Source organism: Helicoverpa armigera, chromosome 20 (assembly GCF_030705265.1).
Source record: "Helicoverpa armigera isolate CAAS_96S chromosome 20, ASM3070526v1, whole genome shotgun sequence".
Taxonomy (NCBI): Eukaryota; Metazoa; Arthropoda; class Insecta; order Lepidoptera; family Noctuidae; genus Helicoverpa; species Helicoverpa armigera.
This window is the reverse complement of record NC_087139.1, coordinates 901,809-926,033: the sequence shown is the minus strand read 5'-3', so window position 1 is coordinate 926,033 and position 24,225 is coordinate 901,809. Positions and strand designations below refer to the sequence as shown.

At 35.5% G+C, this 24,225-nt stretch overlaps 1 protein-coding gene and 1 long non-coding RNA gene across 2 annotated transcripts in view; one reads left to right on the top strand and one right to left on the bottom strand.

Annotated features, from left to right (window-relative positions):
* Positions 1–22,996, top strand: part of LOC110372526 (hemicentin-1) — a 78,679-nt gene extending 55,683 nt beyond the window's left edge. Inside the window, exons 3-16 of the mRNA XM_064039931.1 lie at positions 6,697–6,905; positions 7,452–7,565; positions 8,049–8,234; positions 8,557–8,705; positions 9,505–9,649; positions 16,044–16,180; positions 17,177–17,336; positions 17,643–17,800; positions 18,032–18,188; positions 18,553–18,719; positions 19,779–19,971; positions 20,826–21,003; positions 21,414–21,595; positions 22,261–22,996. Coding sequence (XP_063896001.1) covers positions 6,697–6,905; positions 7,452–7,565; positions 8,049–8,234; positions 8,557–8,705; positions 9,505–9,649; positions 16,044–16,180; positions 17,177–17,336; positions 17,643–17,800; positions 18,032–18,188; positions 18,553–18,719; positions 19,779–19,971; positions 20,826–21,003; positions 21,414–21,595; positions 22,261–22,340 — 2,215 coding nt within the window. The 3' untranslated portion in view covers positions 22,341–22,996. The remainder of the gene's footprint in view (positions 1–6,696; positions 6,906–7,451; positions 7,566–8,048; positions 8,235–8,556; positions 8,706–9,504; positions 9,650–16,043; positions 16,181–17,176; positions 17,337–17,642; positions 17,801–18,031; positions 18,189–18,552; positions 18,720–19,778; positions 19,972–20,825; positions 21,004–21,413; positions 21,596–22,260) is intronic.
* LOC135118266 (uncharacterized) lies at positions 2,075–2,763 on the bottom strand. Its single transcript, XR_010277457.1, has 2 exons — positions 2,452–2,763; positions 2,075–2,278 (listed from the first exon to the last, which is right to left on the bottom strand). It is a non-coding gene; the product is annotated as an uncharacterized LOC135118266 (long non-coding RNA).
* Positions 22,997–24,225: the final 1,229 nt, after the last annotated feature.

Sequence of the window (24,225 nt, the reverse complement as noted above, 5' to 3'; positions counted from 1 at the left end):
ACTTGATAACCAACCCTGACTAACTTTTTTGTAAAAAGACCATTTGTGTGTTGTATTGTTGGATAAATTTCAGTACTAAATCTTCCCATTTCTATGTCCTAAAGTGCCAAAATTAAGCCTTTATAACATGTATGCTTAACCATATATATGTTATGGACCAAGTGATAAATTGGGCAGTATACATAATGCCCGGTCATTATGAATAATGCCCAATATGAGAGTGCAATTTGATAATAGTTATTCAAACAATCAAATTGACCGGGCACTATACATATTTCCCGTGACCTTTTGGGCAAAGTAATACAAACATATTTAATTTCATTTTTTTTATTGTTATTGACATTTAACTTAAAATAAACTAAATATAACACATCCCATATCAATTGACAGAGCATAGAAGTAAGCATGCAACATGCAGCAAGCATGGCTTCTGTCACGGCTCCGGCGCTGCGGGGCTCCGGCGGTCCCATGTGAGCTTATCGTCGCAGATGGTTTTCACGCTCACCACCGCAGCTTCGGCTTGCTGGCCGGCTCAGCCGGCCAGCCTAAGCCGCGGCGGCGAGCGCTTCAAATACCTGCGCCTCAGCTCGCAGGCCGCCTCGCCCCTCCGCGCCTACGCGGTTTTGAATTGCACTCTAGGGGTAGGGCAGACAAGACTACGGGGAGTCGGTTTTGCATCAATTCGTTTTCGTCACTAAGTTCAGTTTTTAATACAATGTTTTGAATCCAAATTACATAAATTTTACCATAAAAAAACGAGCCAAGAAAAATGAGATCAAGAAAAACGAGGCCGATTTAGTAAACTAGATGACAATTGTCCAATTAATAATTTTGTGGCTAGGCTTATAATTTCCCATTAAAATAGAACATATAATTTAAAACAATAATCATAAAATATGTAGCAAGTAACATGATTTATTTATTAGAACAACTGCCACCCTCGCACCGCATAAAATATAGCTTTATTATCAAATTGCCCAACTATCATGTAGCAATATAATAATGCCCGTGCAATGTGATAAATAATGAAGTTAAGATAGTTATTAATCACTTGGCCCGATAAAGCTAGACATTATTCATAATGCTCGGTCATTATAAATAATGCCCGAATTAATCACATGGTCCATAACATATATACCGTATGCACATCTTTCAAGCTTATTTTCCTTTTAAAACACATAATACATCTGTATTCGCAACAACGCACGTCAGGGCGTCGAGATGAATATGGTCCATAGGTGTCGGATGCAGGTCATGTCGATATTATTTAAAATGCAGCTCGCAAGCTCCTCTGTGAACTTTACGATCTTACGGGCACGTTAGTTTTAACGGTTTACATTTTGTCCACAAATTGTTTTTGTGATGAGCCGGTTTTTTTAATTGTTGGGATGTTTGGGAGAGATTGATTTTATTATTTGCCAGTCTGCTTATATTCTGAGCTTGATTTAAAATGTACTTGAAGTTTAGCCCTCTTATTATAAAAACTGACGCAAGTAGTGGTTTAAACCAGACTGAAGACGGTTTGTTACGGTACTTACGATAGTCTTTACATCCTTATTACAAAACGTAGACTAAGAGAAGACTGTTTGGTACTTCGATTTGTCTGTGGTTCAAATAATATCCACAGATTATAAGCAACAAATACTTAAATCATTCGTTCAATCGTTCCGAATTCTATGCGCCGTTCCTTTTTACATTATTTTGTTAAGTCTATTTTGATGAAAAATAATTAACTATGATAATGAAAAAAAAACAATATCTCTGCAGTTGAAAAGATTACTTTTTATTATTTATAGGTAATTTTATATTTCTAGTATCTTTTAACGATATACATGATCCAATTATTCTCTTTTAAACAACTATCGACTTTGCGCGTATAACGGAACGTCAGCGCGCGTATCCGAGTTATGTTTTGTTTTTAGGTTAGAAATAACTTGGATTATTTTCATCCCGATTTAAATGATTAAATAAGACGTTGTGCATCTAATTAGAACCTCTTCAAAATTAAGTCCACAATAACTTACACACAGAATATCGTGTGCATTAAATTACCAAAAGAAAATAAATCAACATAAAAGTAGAAAATTATATTTTATTCCGATGTCTATTTATACAGTTAAACGCACTGATACATGTTGGACACTATTCTTCATCACACAATCTTGTTCCCTTTCTCATCTAGGCGTTTTTGTACATTTTAGCAAGCTTCCAGTCTTTTACAAACATTGCATATTACTGGCAGAGATACGGCGTGTAAAACGCCAAAATAGTCTTGAATCTGTAAATAAACAGCAGACTGTATGATAATCTGATATATTTTCGGAGTTTCATCAAAATCCATGTGGTAGTTTATGCGTGGAACATAAACAAACATCCATAATAAAAACTTCCACTCTTATACAATTAATTAGGATGTTTTGGCAACCTACTTGCACTGTAAAGGCTACTTACTTTATGGCGAGCCCAGTTGAGCATCATATCATCATCCTGGATCATCATGGATTATCATCATGCATTCAATTGACTATTATTTCGAAAAATGTAAACCGATATTTACATCGAAAATTGTCGTCAGGTAATTTGAAGAGATTTTGTCGATGACGCACTCTGTTGGGTTCCCGGACACTCTCAATAGTATTCTAACACATCCAAGTATTCTAAATCACACATATTTATATCCACTATCGTTTTTTTCATCACAAAACAAATAACCTCAAAAGTAAATAATGTCGGAATTTGACGTTTGTCGACTAAGTGCTGCAGTTAAACTAGGGGGCTCGATGGTTTATCTTTTGTACTACAGATAGTAATAGGACTTGCGATAAACTGCGTTTTGTAATAACGTTATTTCAAGGTCGTACTTAAAGCTGGATTAAAGGTAGTACAAAAGCCGATACTTATTTATAATAAGAGGGTAGGAGACTAAATCCAGTATGTAAATTGTGAATGTCATAGGGCATATTTTACCCAGGAATGGGAAGTGGTAATTCAAAATTTCTGTGTAAAGAATAATGCTGCCAAGTGCAAGTTTTTAAATCGAAATGTCTACTTGTTTGAGACTCTGACTAGCCGAGAACTACTATTTAAAATGATACGGTACACATTAATGAAAGTGCCAACTATATTGGAAAGACACAATTCTAATTAGAATTTCGAATCCAATTTTTGATTTGGACCCGATAAAATTCCCAAACGGCTTTATTTACCGAGTCTCGACCTAACTCTATCTGAACTAAATCCACATTATACGCTTAACTCAATCTGAAATTTTGAATTAATCGGAGCATCATTCCGCGTCTCCCACAAAGGGGGGGGGGGAGACCAAAAAGGGGTGGGGAGAGCTCTAAATTAAATTTTGACACAGACTGAACGTGGGACCACTTAATTGCAATTTGCTTGACTTATTAGATGCCGAGATGATGTAACTCAATTGTGATACTGCGAGATTTAAGTCGGTTACTTCGGAGATGTTAAAAGCTGTTGATGGTTGATGTCTGGAGAAAATGTTGTTGGTGTGTACTTTTCTTGGGTCTGTGACGTCATTCGGGCCTATAGGAAAATATTGCGTGTGATAACTTATTTATCTCGGCCCTATATGCTTGTAGTAATTTGACTGATTAATTTCTTTACCTGAAAGAAAATTCATCTACAAGTCCGTCAAAACTTTGAGGGTGCAATTAGAGCAGTAGTTTTTGCAAGCATATACTGAAAGAACATTAAAAGTTTCCACATAGCAAAAAACAGTCATATTAAACAATGGTACATATTTTGTCTTTAAGCTTTGAAATTTCCCCAACACACAATTCAATTAACAAACTTTTTAAACAATTAATCAGCAAAACAAAAACCACTTACTTACAAGATCAGGTGGTCATTACCACGCACTGGCATCGAACCCAGGCTGCATCGCTGGCTTCGAGCCAAGTCTTACCGCACCCTCTGCTTTCTGCGGATCACAGGCTTGTGTCTCGCCAATGCACTTTTGTAGTTTTTTTAAGACGCTACCATTTGGTATATTAGGTAGAAGATTTCTTGTGGTTTGAAGAAGTTTTTTCATGCAAGCCGATAAAGAGTGCGTTCTAAGGAGACAGTGTTTTGTTATAGAATGTTAACCAGTTCAGCAATTAATTATGATTTTTACGTTTACACTTGAGACATCTAAGAGAAGTTACATCTGATTTTATAGTACAAATTTTGAACATAACTGTAGCAATTTTGGTTTTGGAATACATTAACGTAAAGCTAATCAATAACTTAAATTGTCTTACGGCCAGTTTCTTCATCAAAAGTTAAAGTAATGTCTAAAGTAAAGGTAACGGTCAAAATCGTTTTTTAAAGGCTAAAGTGACAGCAAAATTCATAGAAAAATTTAATTTAACCGTTACTTTTACTTTAGACATTACTTTGGCTTTAACTTTTGATGAAGAAACTGGCTGTTATTTGAACTAAGGCAAAACTAAAACATATTGAACTTTGCACAAAACATGCTACTTAAAATCATAACGTGGTAAGACATTCTAAAAATTACATAATTCTCGCTCTTAAAACGAAAAGATAAAATGCATCCTCACCACTGAAAATTCATAGGAACACGTTCAGTCTAGACTTTCAAAGCGTCTAGACGGATATGTTAGTTGTACCTAATTTAAAATGTATTTTATGCATGTCTAAATCTTAGTTGGTTCGTTTGTCTTGCACCAATGTGTACATTTACTTGGCCACTGTCCAAGTTGTCTCGATCGGTCAAGGTATTAGCCGATACTGCGTTTTGGAGTATAACAGTGTTGAGAGAGCGTAAAATTGAGGCCGAAACTGGTAATGAAGTAATAGTATCTTGATAGTTGCAGTCTAAGCTGATTAACTAGTTTTTCGATGGTGTGAACTCAGTATATACAACTTTATATTATATGCGAAAGTTTATATAAGCATGTACCTACATATGTGTGTAGATATGTTCGTTACTCCTTCTCGATAAAACAACGGGATCGATTTTGATAAAAGCTAGCAGAAGCCAGTGATATAAATATTTATAATAATATATGCGTTGTGGTCAACGCGCAAACTAAAGGCGAAAATGTCTCTTCAAAATTAAATGCGTCGATTTTCAGACAAATATGAAAGAACATTCAAAATCACGCCCTCAAACATCAGACCCACCAAAACAAACACTCAAACCCACAAAAACAGAGCCAGCAAAAAACAAAGATTCTTAATAACACTTCCCTAATACAGCTAGAGAAAACAGTGGCGTCCAAGTTATTTATTCTGCTTTGAAGGAAACACTCGTGCTTGCCAGATCTAAGCAAATATTTCCTTCATTGTAAGGACGCTTACAGACGGTTCTGAGTGGCGGTGAAATGGTTCGTGTGTCAGTTTTGCGGCACTGCAGTTGACTTGGCATTGTTTGTGCAGGTTCCACGTCAAGTTTCTGAGGTGGCTTCTGTTTTGGTTTGTTGTAATTTAAGTAATGGATGTTGTTGTGAATCAGTGCGAAAGGTGTGAATGTTTAAAATGGTAATGTCTGGTTTGGGAAATTGATCAGTTTCTAAATCGTTCTTTATTGATTGCGACAAGTAATTTTCGGTAAGGTAAATTATATCTTCGCAATTATCAGTTTTTTCTACGAAACGTCTTTGGCTCCTAACTATGGTAGCTCATTGAAACTCAGATCTACTGCCATACAAAGGACTTTTTGTTTTCTTTCACAATACCCAAATGGACAATAAATAATCCTATATCCAAAATTAGTTTTTTCTCAAATTTCGCCATTTTCGCAAAATTCTGCAAATATCATCCATGTACAAAATTCGCCACATCCAGTCTGAGGGGTCCCTATACCAATATTTCCCCATTGATTCGCTCGTAGCTGGACGTTCTCCAAGTCGGAAGCCGGCCGGATTCTTTCAGTGTATTGGTTCCTTCCTATGACGTGGCCACTTGTTTTAAAACGTCACTATTTGGCAGGGAATATCGAGGGAATGTGGGATGAGCCTGTGTTGCTGTGTTTTCCTTGGTTTTAATACTTTTTGTTCTTGTGGCAGGTTTCTTGGGGTTTCTGCATTTTAAAAGAATTTTATAATGTTGTAGCACTAAATACATAATTATGCAATGGTACATCTTTTTGAAGGTTTGTATTTGTAGGTCTTTTGGGTTTTATGAAATGTGTCAATAAAACATTGAAGATTTCTTTACATCCTTCATTAATGTAAAAACCAAACCTATCGATTATTATATAAGTTTATATGAATAAAATTCAGGCTCAGTCAAAGTATTACAGTTACAGCCTTTTTATCGTCCCACTGCTGGGCACAGGCCTCTTCTCACACGGAGAAGGATTGAGCATTAATCACCACGCTTGCTCAATGCGGGTTGGTGATTTCAGACTATATAGTCCAGGTTTCCTCAAGATGTTTTCCTTCACCTTTTTTTTATCAGCAGCAGCATTGGTGTCTCAGATATACATACTTAGAAAGTACATACAAACTTAGAAAATTTGCATTGGTACTTGCCTGACCTGGATTCGAACCCGCGCCCTCATACTCGAGAGGTTGATTCTTTGCCTACTGGGCCACCACGACTTTTTCAAAGTCAAAGTATTGCATAGACTCAATACATATAGCTTTACATACTGTTGAATCTATGTACTTACTATTCTTTTCGAAGCTTCATCCTAACCAATCCAATTCTTCTTTGCAGAGTGGACTTCAGAAACGGCCCACCAGTCCACTGGGCAGTCGCCGGAGAGTTCGGAGCTCGCACCCACTTTGTGCTCAATGAGTCTGATCCATCATCAGCTCACCTGGTGGTGGAGAAGGTGGCTCGCCAGGATGAAGGGGTCTATAGGTGCAGGATAGACTACGTCGATGCGCCGACAAGAAATTATAGGGTTAATTTAACTGTTATAGGTATGTACTTGAGTGAATTTTTAATGATCCCTTGTTCAGGTTTTCTGGTAATAGGATATCTTGAAAGGCATGAAGATAATCTAAGATAAATTATGACTATTCAGTTCAATGCAAGTTTTTTGTTTCTAATGGATGTATTAAGAGAAACACAATGGGATTAAAATAAATCCTCAAAATATATGAGGCAAAGGAAAGAGTAGCCCCAATTATTTTTAACGGTATTGAATTAACTAACCTTTATTATATTACTTTTCTTGAATAGGGTGGAACATCCATTACTGAAAAGGAGGTTACCTATTTATTGCGAAAAAGTACCGTACTAGATAATACCTACGCACTTTTCTATTTTTATAAACCAATACGAACAGAATATAATATGAAGGATGATAAAAGCGTGAAAATATGTTTGTCTGGGAAGCTTTCATCGGGAAAGAAGCCTAGAAAAGCATTAGAAGTACTTTTGTTTCTTTTACAGTAAAATAATTTCTCTCGAGATGTTCAATTATTTTATGACCGATGTAAAATAAAATGTTTTCTTTTTGTTAGTTCCACCAGAAGCACCTCGGATATACGATTACGAGGGTACAGAGATTCTGGGGTCAATAGCTGGACCCTTCAGAGAAGGACAAAATATCCTACTCTCCTGTCAAGCTGCTGGAGGTAAGTTCTTTTAAGAGTGTTTTATGTGATGTAGAGGTAAACGGACTGCTTTATATCCTTAATATTATATACCTACGACTGTAACCGCCACTAAAGCGCATTGATACGTGGCACAATTATATTTAAAACTAAATTGATATTCGAAGGAAAAAGAGTATTGAAGATTGCATTTATTTCTAGGCTATTACGAGGCCTGTAGTCGCTACTGATCTTAACGTTTTTTGGAAAGAGTTCCATAATAAATTAATATAGTCCACTAAGTAGATACTGAGATATAATTTACGTTCCGTATTGTTAGGTATAATTAAGAGTAATAAATAATAGCTTGAGAGGATATAATATATGTAAAAGCTGAAGACTTCGATTAACTTTACCTATAAAGCAAGCCTTTTGACCAGATTTTATTTTTTACCCATAGCACCACCGGCTTCAAAAACCCCAACGTAAAAATTTCTATAAAAATTCAAAAGCCACATTTTTCAGGCAAACCTCCCCCTGACGTGTCATGGTACAGGGGCGAAGAGAGGTTAGCGTACACAAAGGAGGGTTCCGTATCGCAGTTGCACCTGCCCAATTTGTCCAGGGAGATGACTGGCACCAAGCTGCAGTGCAGGGTTGAACCGCCGCTGCTGCAGACACAGTCCAGAGAAGTTACTATACGGTTGTATTGTAAGTTGAGATTATAATATAAAACGAAGAAAAATTATGTTATAGAATATCATGTTTTTGAGCTTAAATTAATAGAAGCATTTGAGTTGTATTTTAATTTTAAAATGACAAGTTTTGATCATAACATTATGCCAAAAAAAAATGAAACAGTATGCCAAGAATATTATTATTTGGATATAAGAAGAACCTTGTCTAGAAACGTATCATTTCTCTACTACCTGGTTACAATACAATGAGCCCTATCTTGATATTGAATGGCATTAAACTTCTTTAACACATTGATATTATAACCCTTTTGTTGAGTGTGATGATTTTCTTCCAGTAAAACCACAATACATTCGAGTAACGGGCAGTGGTTCAACAAGAGCAGGCATGGACAAATCGTTTGTCTGCACCACGCGGGGTTCGAAGCCAGCCCCAAACATTGAGTGGTTCATTAACTCACAATTGGTGGATTCCACATTGACACAGGTAAGATCCCAATATGGAAATTATTTCTTAACAAACCGTTCTATCGCAGTTTCACCCGCGTACCTACGTGAGAACTACGGCCCGAAACGGAATAAAATGTAACTTAATATGTTACTCGGGAAAAGTGTATCTTATGCTTTCCAACAGTGAAAGAATTTTTCAAATCCGTTCAGTAGTTTCGGAGTCTTTGGGGTACAAACAAACAAACAAATATATAAATGTTTCCCCTTTATTGTTCAGCAGTATAGATAATAATGCGTAGTAATTATATAATTTTCTTTGTTTGAGAAGAGGCTTATGCCCAGCAGTGGGAGAAAAACGCTGATGATGAAACACAATGTAAAAACTAAAAGCTTTGAGCAGTTTTTCTACTCGTCAGAATTGTAGTGATATCTTTGTTCCCGGAAAAGAATTAAGGGACAGTTGTTTCCAATTTTTGGATTTTTTTGGAATGTGTCATAAAAGCCGTTACGATTGATGTTCCGGGAAACAATTTTGAAACTGGCGATGCATGTTACGTAGTATCATAGCTTTGTCTTTTTACAAAAAGTTTTTTATCCTGAACCTTTGTTCTGTTATAGGAATAGTTGAAGACTCGTGTTATTGCACATTGCAAATTTCAATAACTTGTCTCTCCACGAACTTGCTTACTGAATATCGAATTTAAACATCAGCCTAACATACGTAACGTCAAATGCCTATCTCCAGTAGTCAATCTAAAAGATAGATAGCTAATTGCAATCTGCCGATGCTTACAGCTTGTTAGTCATTTGTTTTCATAGATGTCCTTTGTTCACAGGTGGAAGTAGATGGAGAAATAACGAAGAGTGTTCTAACTTGGCACGTGCGTCGTGAAGACAGTGGGAGGCAGCTGACCTGCCGTGTCTCCAACCCTTGGTTCCCAGCGCATACTCTAGAAGACTCAGTCACTTTGGATGTTATGTGTAAGTAGACCAGAGAATGAGAATTGGCAAAAGTCCACTAAATTCTGCGGTTTTAAATGATAGTTTGCTCCATTACTGTGGAATTATGGTTGGTTTTGAGTTCCAGATAAGCCAGCTTTTCATGAATTTTGAATGAATTTTTCGTTCACGTATAACCTGAATTTGGATTATACCTAATACTCCTGTTCAACAAAATGCGTCAAGCGAAAATTATTTTATTCAAAAATAAATTTTTGCACCAATTCCCTCACAAAACATTTGCATTTTGCGCAAAAATCAAAACGCAATAAATTCTATAACGGCCAATCCCGAACACGCGATTTACAAACACAATACAACTGCGGACAAAATAATTGACCCAGTAACAAAAACAAGTGAAAACCTACGGGCGATATATCAAATGCACACCACATACTAGATACGGGAGCGGCAGAGTTCCGGCGCTGTTTGCCGGCGGCCCGAGTCGTGTGCCAACAACTTTGTCCCCAAGTTTAAATATTATCGCGAGCTAGAGGCTCCGTGTACGGCCGTGATACACGGAGTGTCGCAATACGGGTTTATTATGAAGTATTTATGCTATTGTTTATAAACATAGCCGGCTGAAACTGGAATACGGGCCGGTGTTAGCATAAATTAGACTGTGGAAATGGCTGTTTAGCATTTGATGACTAATTACTATAGGTATTCATTAGTTGTGGGATTTTGCTAATTGCTTTTACTGTTCTGAATGCAAATCTATTTATGTTAAATTATGTTTGTGAGTTAACGATGCAGCTAATCATGAGATGACTAAGCAATTTGGGGTTATCTACCCCAAGTGCACTAATTATTTTTTCTACTATTGATATGGCTGGTTTAGCCTACCAGGAAAAGAAGTTCAAAGACCATCTGACGGAAATTAGAACTCGTGGGGAAATGAGATCAAGGATTTTACGGCACGTGGAGGGACTTAAAAAATGGAGATCAAAATAAGTCTCTCACTTATACATCCCACTATTACTTAAACCAAAACCTAGATAAATAACTTGCAAAACCGGATAAATCCAGACCATTACTCTTACCGATAGTTAAGATATACATAGCTCCGAAGCGTGCCTTATGTAATATGCATTAATACCACGGCTATAACATTCATTAAGCCGACACACCTAATTTACTCAAACCTAATGAAGTAAATGAAGCCATGAGCGGTCCTGTGTGAGTATCTGCCATTTGCTCTGAGACTGCTAATGCATTATTAGTACTATGTCATACGTTGTTGTATTAAATGCAATTGGCCCATTAATTTTGTTGTTTTAGGAGTTATGACTTGGTTGTCAGTCAGGTTTGGGGAATCAAACTATGGATACAATATATGATTAACGATTCCTTCTATCTAAATATATAAAAATGAATCCCCATATCCCTTGGTCACGCCATCACGCATAACCCGCTGGAAAGATTAAGCTCAAAATTAGAGGAGAGGTAACTTAGACCCGAGAGGACGTAGGATAGTTTTGACACCACCATTTGGCTTCGGGAAGCTAGTTTACGCTAAAAGGCGTGACTTGCAATTGGATGGTAAAAATGTAGACTATGATGAAAAGGCTAAGAATCCTTCCAAGAAAACTATAATTAGCAAACAAACAATGAGTATTGACAAGTAAATGAAGCCGTGAGCGGTCCTGTGTGAGTATCTGCCATTTGCTCTGAGACTGCTAATGCATTATTAGTATTATGTCATACGTTGTTGTTAAATGCAATTGGCCCATTAATTTGTTGTTTTAGGATGGCACCGTTGATGGATTTATGAGTTAGCGGCTTGTCAGAAATTAATAGTCTTAGTTGAACTATGTTTGGTGAGGTCAAACTATGGATGGGTAACTACATAATATATGTCATACAATAAAATGTCATATTATTATTAACGCTCATCCCTTCTCTGTACGGAAAGAGGCCTATCTTCTGCAGTGGGATAGTAAAAAGGCTGATGATGATGGTGAGAATCCAGGAGAAGAATTTACATTAGTAAGCAATGTATAACTATAGTGCCTAAAAGTTTAAAGCATAACTAATTCATTATTCAAACAAAAACTATCAAAACAAATCCTTATTTTTGTTATATTTTTGTCGCATAATCCGAAAAGACAATTTACCCCTTTGGGAATGTCAGTTTAAATCTAAAACTCTAAATTCAACACCACTCAGTTTGAAACTATCATAACAAGTCAAAACAACGTAAACAAAATCCGGTGTAGTAGCAAAAACTAACTTTTGTATGTCCATTATGTTTAAAGAGAAATAGTGTGACAACGTAGCATTTATTATAAACTGGGTTTTAACCGCGGTTTTATTCGCGGATTTAGAAAAACTACTTGTCAATTCCTGATTTAAAGAATCATTGATTTTTTCTCACTATTTGTCAGAACACATTTTTAACCAACTTTAAAAAGGGAGGATGTCCTCAATTCATCAGAGCCTTTATTTTGTGAGCGGCGATCAAAACAATTTTAAGACAAAGAATTTTTTTGTCGTTGGTTAGATGACAATTCTAAAAATCAATTTTTTGCCAGAATAGTAAGCAGTATCCTTAAAAATTGGCGACCACAAGCATAAGTATTGGTCTTTAAACGAAATTCTTTAATTTACTTTAATGAAGCCACAAAATCAGCAAAAGACAAATATTATAAACTGCAGGAGAAATGTTTAGTTTTTATCCGGGAATGCAATATTCCCCCAGGAAGCAGACAAAACCGCGCAAAACAGCTAGTGAACTCATAACACAAAGTTGAACATAAACGGGCTAACACGATTACTTCAAAAACGTAAGTCAGCACAACTTTACTTGAGCCGAGTTTATCTCAGGAAGTTAAAACATTATCGCTTATTGTCAAGCAGTGGTTGGTATTCGTGGCCTTGTGTGTAATGTTGGGGCCAATGTTGGAACAAACTTGTTAGCGCATACTTACCGTTTTTAAGATGGGTGACATTTCATTTGTAAAAAATAACAGATTTTTTATACGGAAAAATGGTTAGTAAAATTCCTAGAAAAATTGTATTCATACCTGACGATGGACTGGAATCGAACACACTTGAGTGGTTGATACTTTACCTGGAATTTTTAGTGTTAAAAAATACTATTAAAATTTAAAATCATTTAACTGAACCTACACTCCAAAATTCCAATTTACTTTTTGTTGAAAACCAGAAATAAATCTAAATAATATTGTCAGCGAAGATAGATTTTACCGCGGACTCTTAGAAATAAGTTATTCACCACCCTAATTACTCAATAGAGCATCCATATAAAAGAATTTTCGTACACTTAACTTTAACCTCATCAAAATAACCAAAACAACAACAAACACCAACACCAAACATTGGTGCCACACAACCAACACAATACACACGCGTGCAGAATAACCAGCCACCTTATTTAACTTTTTGAACTTGTTACTAAACTTACTTAGGGATGTTAAATAATTTGGTTATGATATAAACAGTTAAGTGTGAACCCTCGGGATTACAGACAGACGGATTAACTTTGACAGTGATAAAATAGCGGCTTGTTTTATCTTAACTAAAGTTGGTCAACTGTTTTAGATTGCTCGCTTATCTTTTATGGGGTTTTTCTTTTGTTTTCCTTGTGTATAATGGTGGGCAATTTTTAATGTACTTATATAGTGAAGTGCTGAAATGGTTTATGTTTTTTTTTATATCAGAGATGATTCTAAAGGTAAAGACTTCCAGCCTTACTACAAAAACTTAAACATCTGTTGAACACTTGTCTAAAAAAAGTGTGGCCGTAAGACGGACCTTATTTCAACGTCATAATCTGTCATTTTTTTAGACAAGTGTTCAACAGGCGTTTTCTTCTCTAAAGTGCTAACAGAACATTTTCAGACTTGAATGACGTCTGAAAACTCAACGCGTTTCAACGAGAGCTTACGAAGTATCACTTAAGGAATACTAAGTTGCATAGATTTTTAGGGTTTTACTTTACGTACTTACTTTGAAGATAAGATGAGGTTTTGAGTATGCTGTTTAAAATAGTTTTAAATTAAAGCTGGCCTAAGAGCTGATAGAAATTTTTAAATGGTATTTGAAGGTAGCTGTAAACTTGCCTTATCCCTCTTCTTGATACTCAATCCTTAACTGCAGACCTTGTGAACAGTGGGGCTTTTCATAAATCTCATCATCCTCATCCTCCGAGTCTTTTTCCCAAACTATGTTAGGGTCGGCTTCCAGTCTAGCCGGATGTATCTGAGTACCAGTGCTTTACAAGGAGCGATTGCTCCATCTGACCCCCTCAACCCAGTTACCCAGGCTACCCAATACCCCTTGGTTAGACTGGTGTCAGACCTACTGGCTTCTGACTACCCGTAACGACTACCAAGGATGTTCAATGACAGCCGGGACCTACAGTTTAACGTGCCATCCGAAACACAGTCATTAGTGCCTAAGATATACTTAGAAAGTACATACAAACTTAGAAAAGTTGCATTGGTATTTGCCTGACCTGGAATCGAACCCGCGCACTCATACTCGAGAGGTTGGTCTTTGCCCACTAGGCCACCACGACTTTTTCTTTTCATAAATCTATGGACATAAATATGTTTAGCCGAAACAAAAAATCTAAACACACATAAAAAACAACAAAAAAAACATTATAAAAACAATACAATTTCACACTTCACAGTAACAAACTGGGTGAACGTTAAAAAACAAGTTTTTATATCGCACGCGGGAAATTACAAATAAAATTCGTTATTTTCAAAAACTTATTTTATGCACGTACGAAATGCAGTAATACGAGTTGCAAAACAAACAAACAACGTAATAATTGTACTGTTGCCCGCTCCCCAGGTTCGAAGTGGGGGCAAAGAGTGGAATATTATAGACAGGTCAAAGCTTTGGTTTATGTAGAAATCGTTGGTCCGGGTATGACATAGCAAACGTTTTTATTTTTCTTTCCTTAGAAGAAGTGTTATTATTATAGACTAAATTGTGTCTCTATAAGTCTCAGTTGTGTTAGCGGTAGCTACGAAGATTTACAATAACATACCTTAAGAACCTTAAATCCAAGCAAAAAATGTTTATCAATTTTGGAAGCTTTAGAAATTCTTAGATCATCAACTAATATTTTTGTATTAAAGTGTACAGTGTCATTTTCTGCCCATTTAGTAAAAAATGTGTCACATTCTTGATGGTCCACCAAGCAAGCTAAGTACAGTTCTGAAACCAAAATCAAAGTTCAAGTATCACTCACAATTTTTCCGACTATAAGTCCTCTCACCTCTGTAACCTACCTAATCTATGTCCAAGCATTATGTAGGTCCGACTTTGTCAGAGCATCCGTGCCCTGAATAAACAATTCCGTCGCTGTCTGCCCCAATAGAAATATTCACTTATCTTCACGCTCTTTGTGCTAAGCGTAGCGGCAGTGCTCCAGCCTCGGTGACAATAGTCCTTGTTGAATTAACAGTTCTTGCAGCTCTTAGAATATGTCTGTAATACGTGAATTATGTTAAGACAGGCTGGTTTTGGGAATAAGACAATCTGTGTCTCATTCACTAAATTTTTGCTGAAAAATAGGCTAAATTCAATGAGCTACAGTTCAAAACATGACTAGGGAGCTATATAGGTACCTATACCAAGTATGATCTATCCCGACATATTTTATATTCATTTGCAAATTAAAAAGAAAACCTATTTCAGCGTATGAATCAGCCTAATGCAAAGCCACGTACATGAAGCCTAAACTAAAAATAAATAATCTAACTTTTAAACCAAAATCCGCTTGATTTTCCCAACTTATTATCTAGAAGTTAAAAGTCCTTCAAGCTATTAGTTCAAATTGCAAATACTTCGTTGCTTTCAGAAATTTCCAAAGTTAGTGACAGCTTTAATCAATCAAACTTGAAGTTAGTCACAATTTTGAAAGGAAAATTTCCTATTGCGCACTTTGACTTCCTAGACCACATTTCTGAGTGGTAAACTTTTTTGAAAAACTATTTTGACAGCATGGAATTCTTGTAGATTATCATAATTATATAATCATATAATCAATATATCATAATTATATAATCTATCCAAGGGTAGTCGATTTTAATACCTAACTGAATTAAAGTTTATTAAAAAGTAATATTTTGTTTGGCCCTCAGAAATAGAGTAAGCAAGATGTTCAAATATTTAATTATAGCTCTGTTTATAAATAAAAGCCAGTAATCTATTGGTCAAAATCAGCACTTGTAAAGCATTCCAAAAATCTGACTGATTTTACAATAGGCATTGAAAACATATAGCCCAAAATTTAAGAATGCAAGAAAACTATCACTTTAAAAAGGCTTCATAAACGTCATACCCTCAAACTTATATCCTGTAAATAAACTGTATAAAAATGAATTTGTTACAGATCCACCAGTAACCCAAATATCCTTGATAGAACCAAAAGAACCTCGTCTACTGCGAGAAGACGAGAATGCTGAGCTTCTGTGTTCAGCCGACGCATCACCACCCGCTGTCAACTTTACTTTTTATAGAGGCCCTGAGGTAAGAAGTAATCACTTATGTACTATAGGTACATTATGTATTGTTAAAATGTATGTGTCTCGGACGCACTATAAAGTGTACAATAAAAGTCGCGTTTAAATTAACAAGACTTCTTATTTAACCGTGCAGTCAAAAGGGAATTAATAGAACTGCTTAGATTTCATATTACAATTTTTCTTTAACAATTAACAGGAACAATAATCATTAATGTAATCTTAAAAATATCTTCAACTAATCTGCGATCTGGATACTAAGAATTTGGATTAACTCTTTGACTCATCACATACTGATTGCCACAACGCCAACTTTTATTTATTTACTAAGTAAATAAGTTCATACCATTTTAAACACACGCTAAACAATATTAAAGATTTTAAACCCCAACATTATAAAGAAATTCAACTAAGTTACCCGTAAATAGTAAGTTGGCATGTTCAAGTACGTAACTTAAAGTTGGCGTGATTCGATAATGAGTATTTAATTGTTTCTTCATGAAAATTCAATTTGTTATGCTGGCAAATAATAACTTCATAATAACGTTCGGTTATGGAGGTAAACACGCTGTCATAATTACTTATCGATTTATTATTTTGTTAAACCTTTCCACCATAAATAATTCTACATTTTTTCTTGTGCTGTACTAAGAAGATGAACAAATTATTTTCTAAGTATCCACCTAAGTACAGGAATGCGTTTGAGAAACCAGCCGATCAGTATAGTTTTCCTCGCAATGACCAAAAATGACCTTTTGAAAATCAATGACGGAGACCTATCATATGTCATCGAAACGTTTACAACTGGATAAAGGCTTTCCCCAAATTGGGGAAATTTGACATTACTCGCCGCATTGGGGGTACGCTTGTTGGTGAACGCAGTGCGGGATATTTTTAGCTTCAGAGATGCTGGGCTTATGTTCAGCTGTTAAAATAATAACGATCATGGATGACCGAAAAGAAAATAAGAACCGAACAATACATTGTTTTTTCCTCTTCACAGGTCCACTTAATCCGCGACGATCCTATCGGAGGTCTTTCGATAGAGAACAACAGGCTAGTAATTAGGGGTTTGAGAAGACATCACTCGACCGTGTACCGGTGTCGAGCTAGAAACTCTGAAGGGAGTGCCTTGAGTGACCCTCTCACCTTGAATGTTTTGTGTAAGTATTATGATGTCCATCACTAGTACTGGTACTTTAAAATTATTATCAAAAAGATAAAATTCTGAGAAGGGATCTGCATAATTTAGTTTTGGGTAATAATCTCAAGGTAACAGGATCCTGCTATGATATCTTCTTTAAAAATATTTGAGTCCAATCTTACATTAGCGAGTGCCATACATAATTTTACCCTTTCGCATAAAGATCTACTGTCTTTAAGATCTTGTTCCATCAGTAAGCAGTATTGAAAAGATGCGTAAAGGCCTCTTTAATGTTATTCGTCTTTAACAAGTCTCATTCTTCTAGCTCGACCAGAATGCGCAGCAGGCAACGTAGTCCAGCAACTGGCTGGTGCCCCAGGTGGGGAGGTGAGGGCGAGGTGTTCCGTCTCTGCACCCTCCAGCCGAGACGCTGGCCCACTGCGGTTCTACTGGACTTATAATGGGACTAAAGATGTTTTGCCGGTATGTGAAGACTTTAACCGAATTTAACTTATTGCATGTTGTTATTTAAATATAGCTCTAAAGTTGATAGTACGGCATTTTTTAATTTGCCACTAAGCGATCTTCAACCTAGACTCAAACTACCCAAGATCCTCAGTGAAGCAATCTTGACTAAAACATATCAGCATTAACAGGCGTTTGCCCAACATCTCAGAATACCTATTATAAAATTCAATCTCTTTCTTCTCCTAGATACCAGCGGCCAACGTGACAGTAATGGGTTCTACAAGCACAGTCATCCATGGTCTACATTCAGATATTGAAGAAGACTTGGGCTGGCTGGCGTGCTGGGCCAGCAATGATGTGGGTAACCAGCGGGAGCCGTGCCTGTTCAGGATATTGCCTGCTGGTAAGTAGCACGATACTTCTAATATACGAAAAAGACCAAGCTCTATGAAAATAGTTATGCCTTCATGAAATTTACCCTAAGTAACTCGATCTAGTCCCACACAGAAGAAAAGCTCAGCCTTGTCTTATAAAGCTATTTAATTTGTTTTTGGCTTTGTTTTCATTTGTGTATAAAGTTTTTCAGAAACCTTGGAGTGTCATTTACATTTAGTATTAATTCAATTCCAGTATTTAATCATCCTTAAATTGCTTTTTGAGTAGTCTAGAAATAGTTGCCTTAAAAATATTGCGAAGACTTTTAAAAACTTATTTTTGCATACCACAAAACCACCACCTCACGCACACAATTCGCCCATGAAATCCAGCGCTTCCTGAACCGCCCAGCAACTGCGAGATAGAGAACGATCTCCTGCACTGCGAGCCAGGTCATGACGGTGGTCTTCCGCAGCGGTTTCTCCTTGAAGCTTTGGAGGTACGACACCGCGCTGAACCACCTCATGAGGACAATGAGATCTCCACAATGAATGATCAGGTGAGCCGTGGCGTGGGTTCAAATGTTCGATGTTCGTTGCTTTTGTGTATCCCTGTCTAATTGTTCACCACCTCACAGTTCACAGTCCTCTTGTGTCCTCATAATAGTTTTGATTTTAAAAATCCATTGCATAGTTAACCTATGAGCATGTTATCCACAGAAAATATTATATCGTTTCTGTGGTGTCTCCAAAAAAAGATTGCACCTTTCACGACATTTTAATAAATTGGACTACGAAATAGTACACGGTGGCAAATCAAAAGATTTGTTACAAACAAGACATTCATTCCACAATCTCATATATTATTTATGAATTAAACCCATATTTCTCTATTCGTTTTGTTATGTCACGCTGATCAAGTATTTCAAAAATACCTTTTTGCCTTCAACTAAAATGGCCTTTTTTCTCCCTAAAAAACGTTTTATATCTATCCAGTAGTTACACAGCTGTTATTCAATTTCAACACCAAAAATACTGCAAACTTCACAGTTTACTTTTACACTGAAAAAATGAATTCTATTTGGATTGTACCACTCAATAGATTTGTATGACGCGTTCGGTAATACATGCCCTATTCTATCGTTTTTCATTTGAACACAGATATTTTTTGCCACGTTTGCATGCCATTGCTAACATTTTATGTTCGTGTTGGGATTTGTTAAACATTTTACCTGTTTTCTATGTGTCCTGATTGGTACTCAATTATAGTTTTATGCTATTGAAAAATAACTTATATTTAAAATTACAAAAACAATATAAAAAAGTAGCCATTATATTATATCTACCAGCGATTTCGCAACGCTGAATGACATTGCTTTGACTGAAAATAAATATAGGTAAAATTCATTTTACATGGATTACACTTACTTATATCCATCTTTTACCGTCTTTTTATTACGTTCCAATTTTTCGAATATGCATGAGATATTTATGAGGGCTTAATTTTATATCGAATTCGATATCAAGATATATTTCATTCTAGTATTTACACAGCATTTTCTTTTCTGAATACATATGAAATAAATAATAATAATTACCAAATATTTTTTCTGTCTAAGGGGATCTCTGCTTTTGGCCTGACTGAAGCGGTTTACCGAGTCAGGAATGACAAGCCTCAATTCGCTTTAGATGCCTTATCTCCTGGCAAGTATACATTGCTGGTGTACGCTGAAACTCCTCGGGGAAGATCACAAAGACCTGCAGCATTGCACAGCGTTCGGATACGAACCGCTGATGATTTGGATAGACCAGGTGAGGCATAGTAGCATTTTTATTCTGTTTAATATCATTAAGTCCTTACAGGAATTGCGATGAGTGCAATAATCAGGGTGAAACAAATCTATCTGCAATTAGCACTTGAAAAGTTGGTTTAGCCGTGGAATACCTTATGACAGTCTCCCACATGGTTTCTGTCTGATAAACAGTCTTGTAATATAGTATGAATATGGACTGGCTTACATACTAAATACAAACTGATGTATGGATGTCAATCAGGCAGATACTCCATTGCTATTCAGCCAATAGAAGCCGGCCTCAAAATCATTGGAACTAGGCTGTCTAGATGATACCATGGAATTAGGGCATTCGCTTTATCTAGTAACAAACATCGTACATACAAACAGAAACGTCTTCCTTACACATGTTGGGGCTTTGATTACTGCAGCGGCACAAAATATTTGTATAGCCTACCGATTGATCTTCCAGGGACGTTTGTTTATGTTGTGAAATAGCTAGTCTTGCCAAATGCCTTCACAGATGGAATGTTTTTGAACTGGTTGGTTCTAGAATAGTGGAGTCTGGTTCTTGACATGCATTTCATTAATTGCTGTCATAGAATTCACTAGAGTGTTCACTTTACAATTTAGTATAGATTTAAGACAAAATGATGTACGTTGGAATTTTCAATAAACTGTGATTTCTGTTATAGAACTTGCGTTGTTGCGACGTTATTATTGTCCTTGATGTAATGTGATAGTCATTATTTGACAGTTGATTATGAGCGTTTACGACGCTCCAATAATCGGTATCCACAACTTGCCCTTTCGTTTCTATTCTTTTAACTTCAACCACAGTCTTATTCTCTTCTAACTCCTCGCCATCACCAGGGTCTCTCCAAACCATGACACCAGCGCCACCTCCTCAGCCACAACCCTCGGACAACAGCGTGGCATTACTGGTCGGAGCTGCTTTATCCCTGGTGCTGCTAACTATACTGACGACTTTGTGTGTGGCCATGATTGTCATGTGCAAGAAGAAGAGTAGGCCTAGGGATCCGGAGCAGAGGTATTATTTTTTTAAATTGGTATTAAGATTAATTTTATAATAAAATGATGGACAGCTTGTTATGTACTTAAAATGCGATAATCTCAAGAACTACTGGACTGCTTGTACAAGCGCCCGTTCGATGCAGGCTGTAAGCTTCCCGAGCATTTGTGCAGTATTTCCCATTGTACATGGGTGAAACTACGAGCAAAAGCTAGTTCAAATAGGATAGAATCGTAAATATAGTATTTTTGCGTAGTTCAACTATATGCCTACGTACAAATCTGGATGGTGTCACAATAATATGACAAACAGAATTTTTATTTAGATTTGCATTTTCAAATTAAATTTTTGTATTGAATTTAACGCAGTCTTATGATTCTGTACAAATACTCAAATGCTGACACTATGTATTTATTTTCTTTCTTTAGCACCATACTAAGAAGAAACGTAGGAGTATCAATGTACGGTGGCAGTTCTACGCTATCATCCAGCGTAGTTCCAACAGTGGTGGTCAGAGGCCACAGAGGATCCAGGGTCTTGGCTGCCAGATGGTCAGGGGTCCTTGACGATGCTCCCCTAGCTGTGCTGGCTCTGGACACAAGACCCCATGGTAAGTAGGTGGAATATTCTGGAACTACCCAGAAACACCTCAAAATAAGCTGCTTAAATATAAAGTACTTAGTATATTGTTTCGTAACTTAGTACCTAAACAATTATGAACGAAATTTTAATTAAATTATTAAAATCAGTAGGTAATAGTTTATAAAGTTTCTAATTCAGTTGAAATTTTAATTGCATTCCTCTAGAGAATTATCATTTTATTTGTTAAACTATTCTATGAAATAACTCGGCCCATAATTCTAATATATTTTAATGAAATTTAGTTTCATAAAGTACGTTTAACTGATTATAGTTTCCATAATTTTCGTAGAAATAAACTCAATGTTTTTATTCTGTAAACTGATTTTTTTATGTCGCGATATTTACTTCATACATTTTTATGGTATTCTAATGACACTTTTAACATGGTAGGAAAATCAAAATCAAAATTCACATACAAAAATCATTTATTCAAATTTGCCTGCATGACAGCACTTTTTGAACGTCAGGAATTTACAATAGACAGCCCCCAAAACGCCCACCCTTCACTTATACGAATTACTTCTACTTGTAAAAAAATAATTTTTGATTGGTAAAACAAAACTAGATCATTTTACATTAGGCAGAGTCAACAATATTCATCAAACTGAAATCTAACCATTCGATTGTTTTCAGGTGATTCAGATTCAAACAGAAGTGAGGACGAAATACAAGAGACTGAATTGACGAGAAACGAATTAGAAACGCATACTTAACGTACTATAAAATAATGTTCTTAAAATCATGAGAAAGTAAACATCAAACATTCACTTCAATATAAAAACACAAAAACAATTCACCAGACAAATAAGAAAAAAGTGCAAATCAGATTTTGTTTGTTTAACGATAATCTTTTGAACTTCTAAACTAGTTCAAATCTCAAAACTACGTTGTTTCGTTTCATGTATAAATTAAAGGAGGCTATTTATTATTGCTAATAGTGATCTGAAAACGAAATACAGCTAATAATATTGATGAAGAAACTGTATCATTATACGGCCTATAAAAGAAATATAACAACAACAGAACTAAAAGGAAATAATAAATGATGTCTTAATATTTATTTCATGAAAGAAAACATTAGTGATAAGACCATAGCTAGCATAATGACTTAGATAGCACACATTATGATAAATCGTGGGAGATTTATTATTCCGAGGAAATTTACTGCATTATGCACTCCCAGAGCACACGTATGACGATTTTTCATAAGCTTACTGTATGGTATTATGGATATATTTTACAGGCAAATTATAGTAGGATTTCAAGTCCATTTTCGGAATATCCACTTAAATGTGATGAAAAATTGGAAGATTTTAAATGATTTGTGGTTTTAAAATGTGGTTATTTTATATTGCTTTTATTTTAAAGATTTAAATTATTGAGGGTTCATTTTATAAATATAATTGGCTGAGTATTTAAGTATTGATAAACGGAAAAAAATAAATCTTTATTACAACTATGCTTTGTTACACCGTTGAATGTTTTTTTGTTCAAATCCACAGATTATTTTATTTGATACCGACACTATAACACACTAGAAAATATACATATTATGTATATGCTACGTTTACAAGTTACGTAAGATTATGTATGAAAAGCACGCCTTTCCAAAGTAGGTACTTAGGCGACAGCTGTTCATCAAATACTAACACAAATACTAACTGTACAACATTATAACTAAAACGATTATACGTGAGCTCATAACAATGTGATACCTCATAATAATATATTTAGAATAATAAATCACCCACATTTATCACTGTGAACAAAGCCTTATAAGTGAATATAATAATACGTCTTATAAATTTAATAAGAAAGAGTATCTTTTATAATAATGATATTATTAAAATGTAAAGTGTCGCGAAATAGAGTAATGCTAAAATGATTATTCAAAATGATGTATAGAAGACGAGATTTATTACAACTTTTAGAGTTGGAGCACACTGCATACTTTTAGTCGGCCGACAGTTTGTTTGGGCTCATAAATGAGTATGAATATGAATACCATTCATATTCGCGTACGCACATTACAACGAACGGTACCAGACCAACAAAAAAAAATATTGAATTCACGATTTTCTTTAAAAAATATTTTTTCCAAGCATCTGTCGGCTGACTGTTTAGTCTCCAGTGTACCACTTTTAAGTACATAATTGAAAATGAGTGATACATTTTAGAAAATGATTGAATTTCATAACAATATTCTTTTGTGTCGAGAATTGAAATAATTTATTTAAGTAATGTTATGAAATTGCATTTTTCAAAAGGAATTTTTGTATTGCATAAATGCGTTGTATGCATGACTCAGTATTACTTCGTAGTGATAAAATATTTACTTGGATTTGTATATAAAATAATTTAAATTTTCTTTGTGTAAAGTGTTTGCTTAGATGTTATTGATATTCCAAGCTTTTTTTAATTGATCCTTAATGTCACATTTAATGTCTAAGGCGTTTTCAAAAACCTGTAGAAAAAGTGCCTTAATATTTTTAAATATGAAAAAGAAAACAATTTATTAAGAATTTTATCTACGATATTTAAAATACCATAAAATGTGATTTTGACAAAAAACATTGGGTGTAACTATAGCCATTAGTT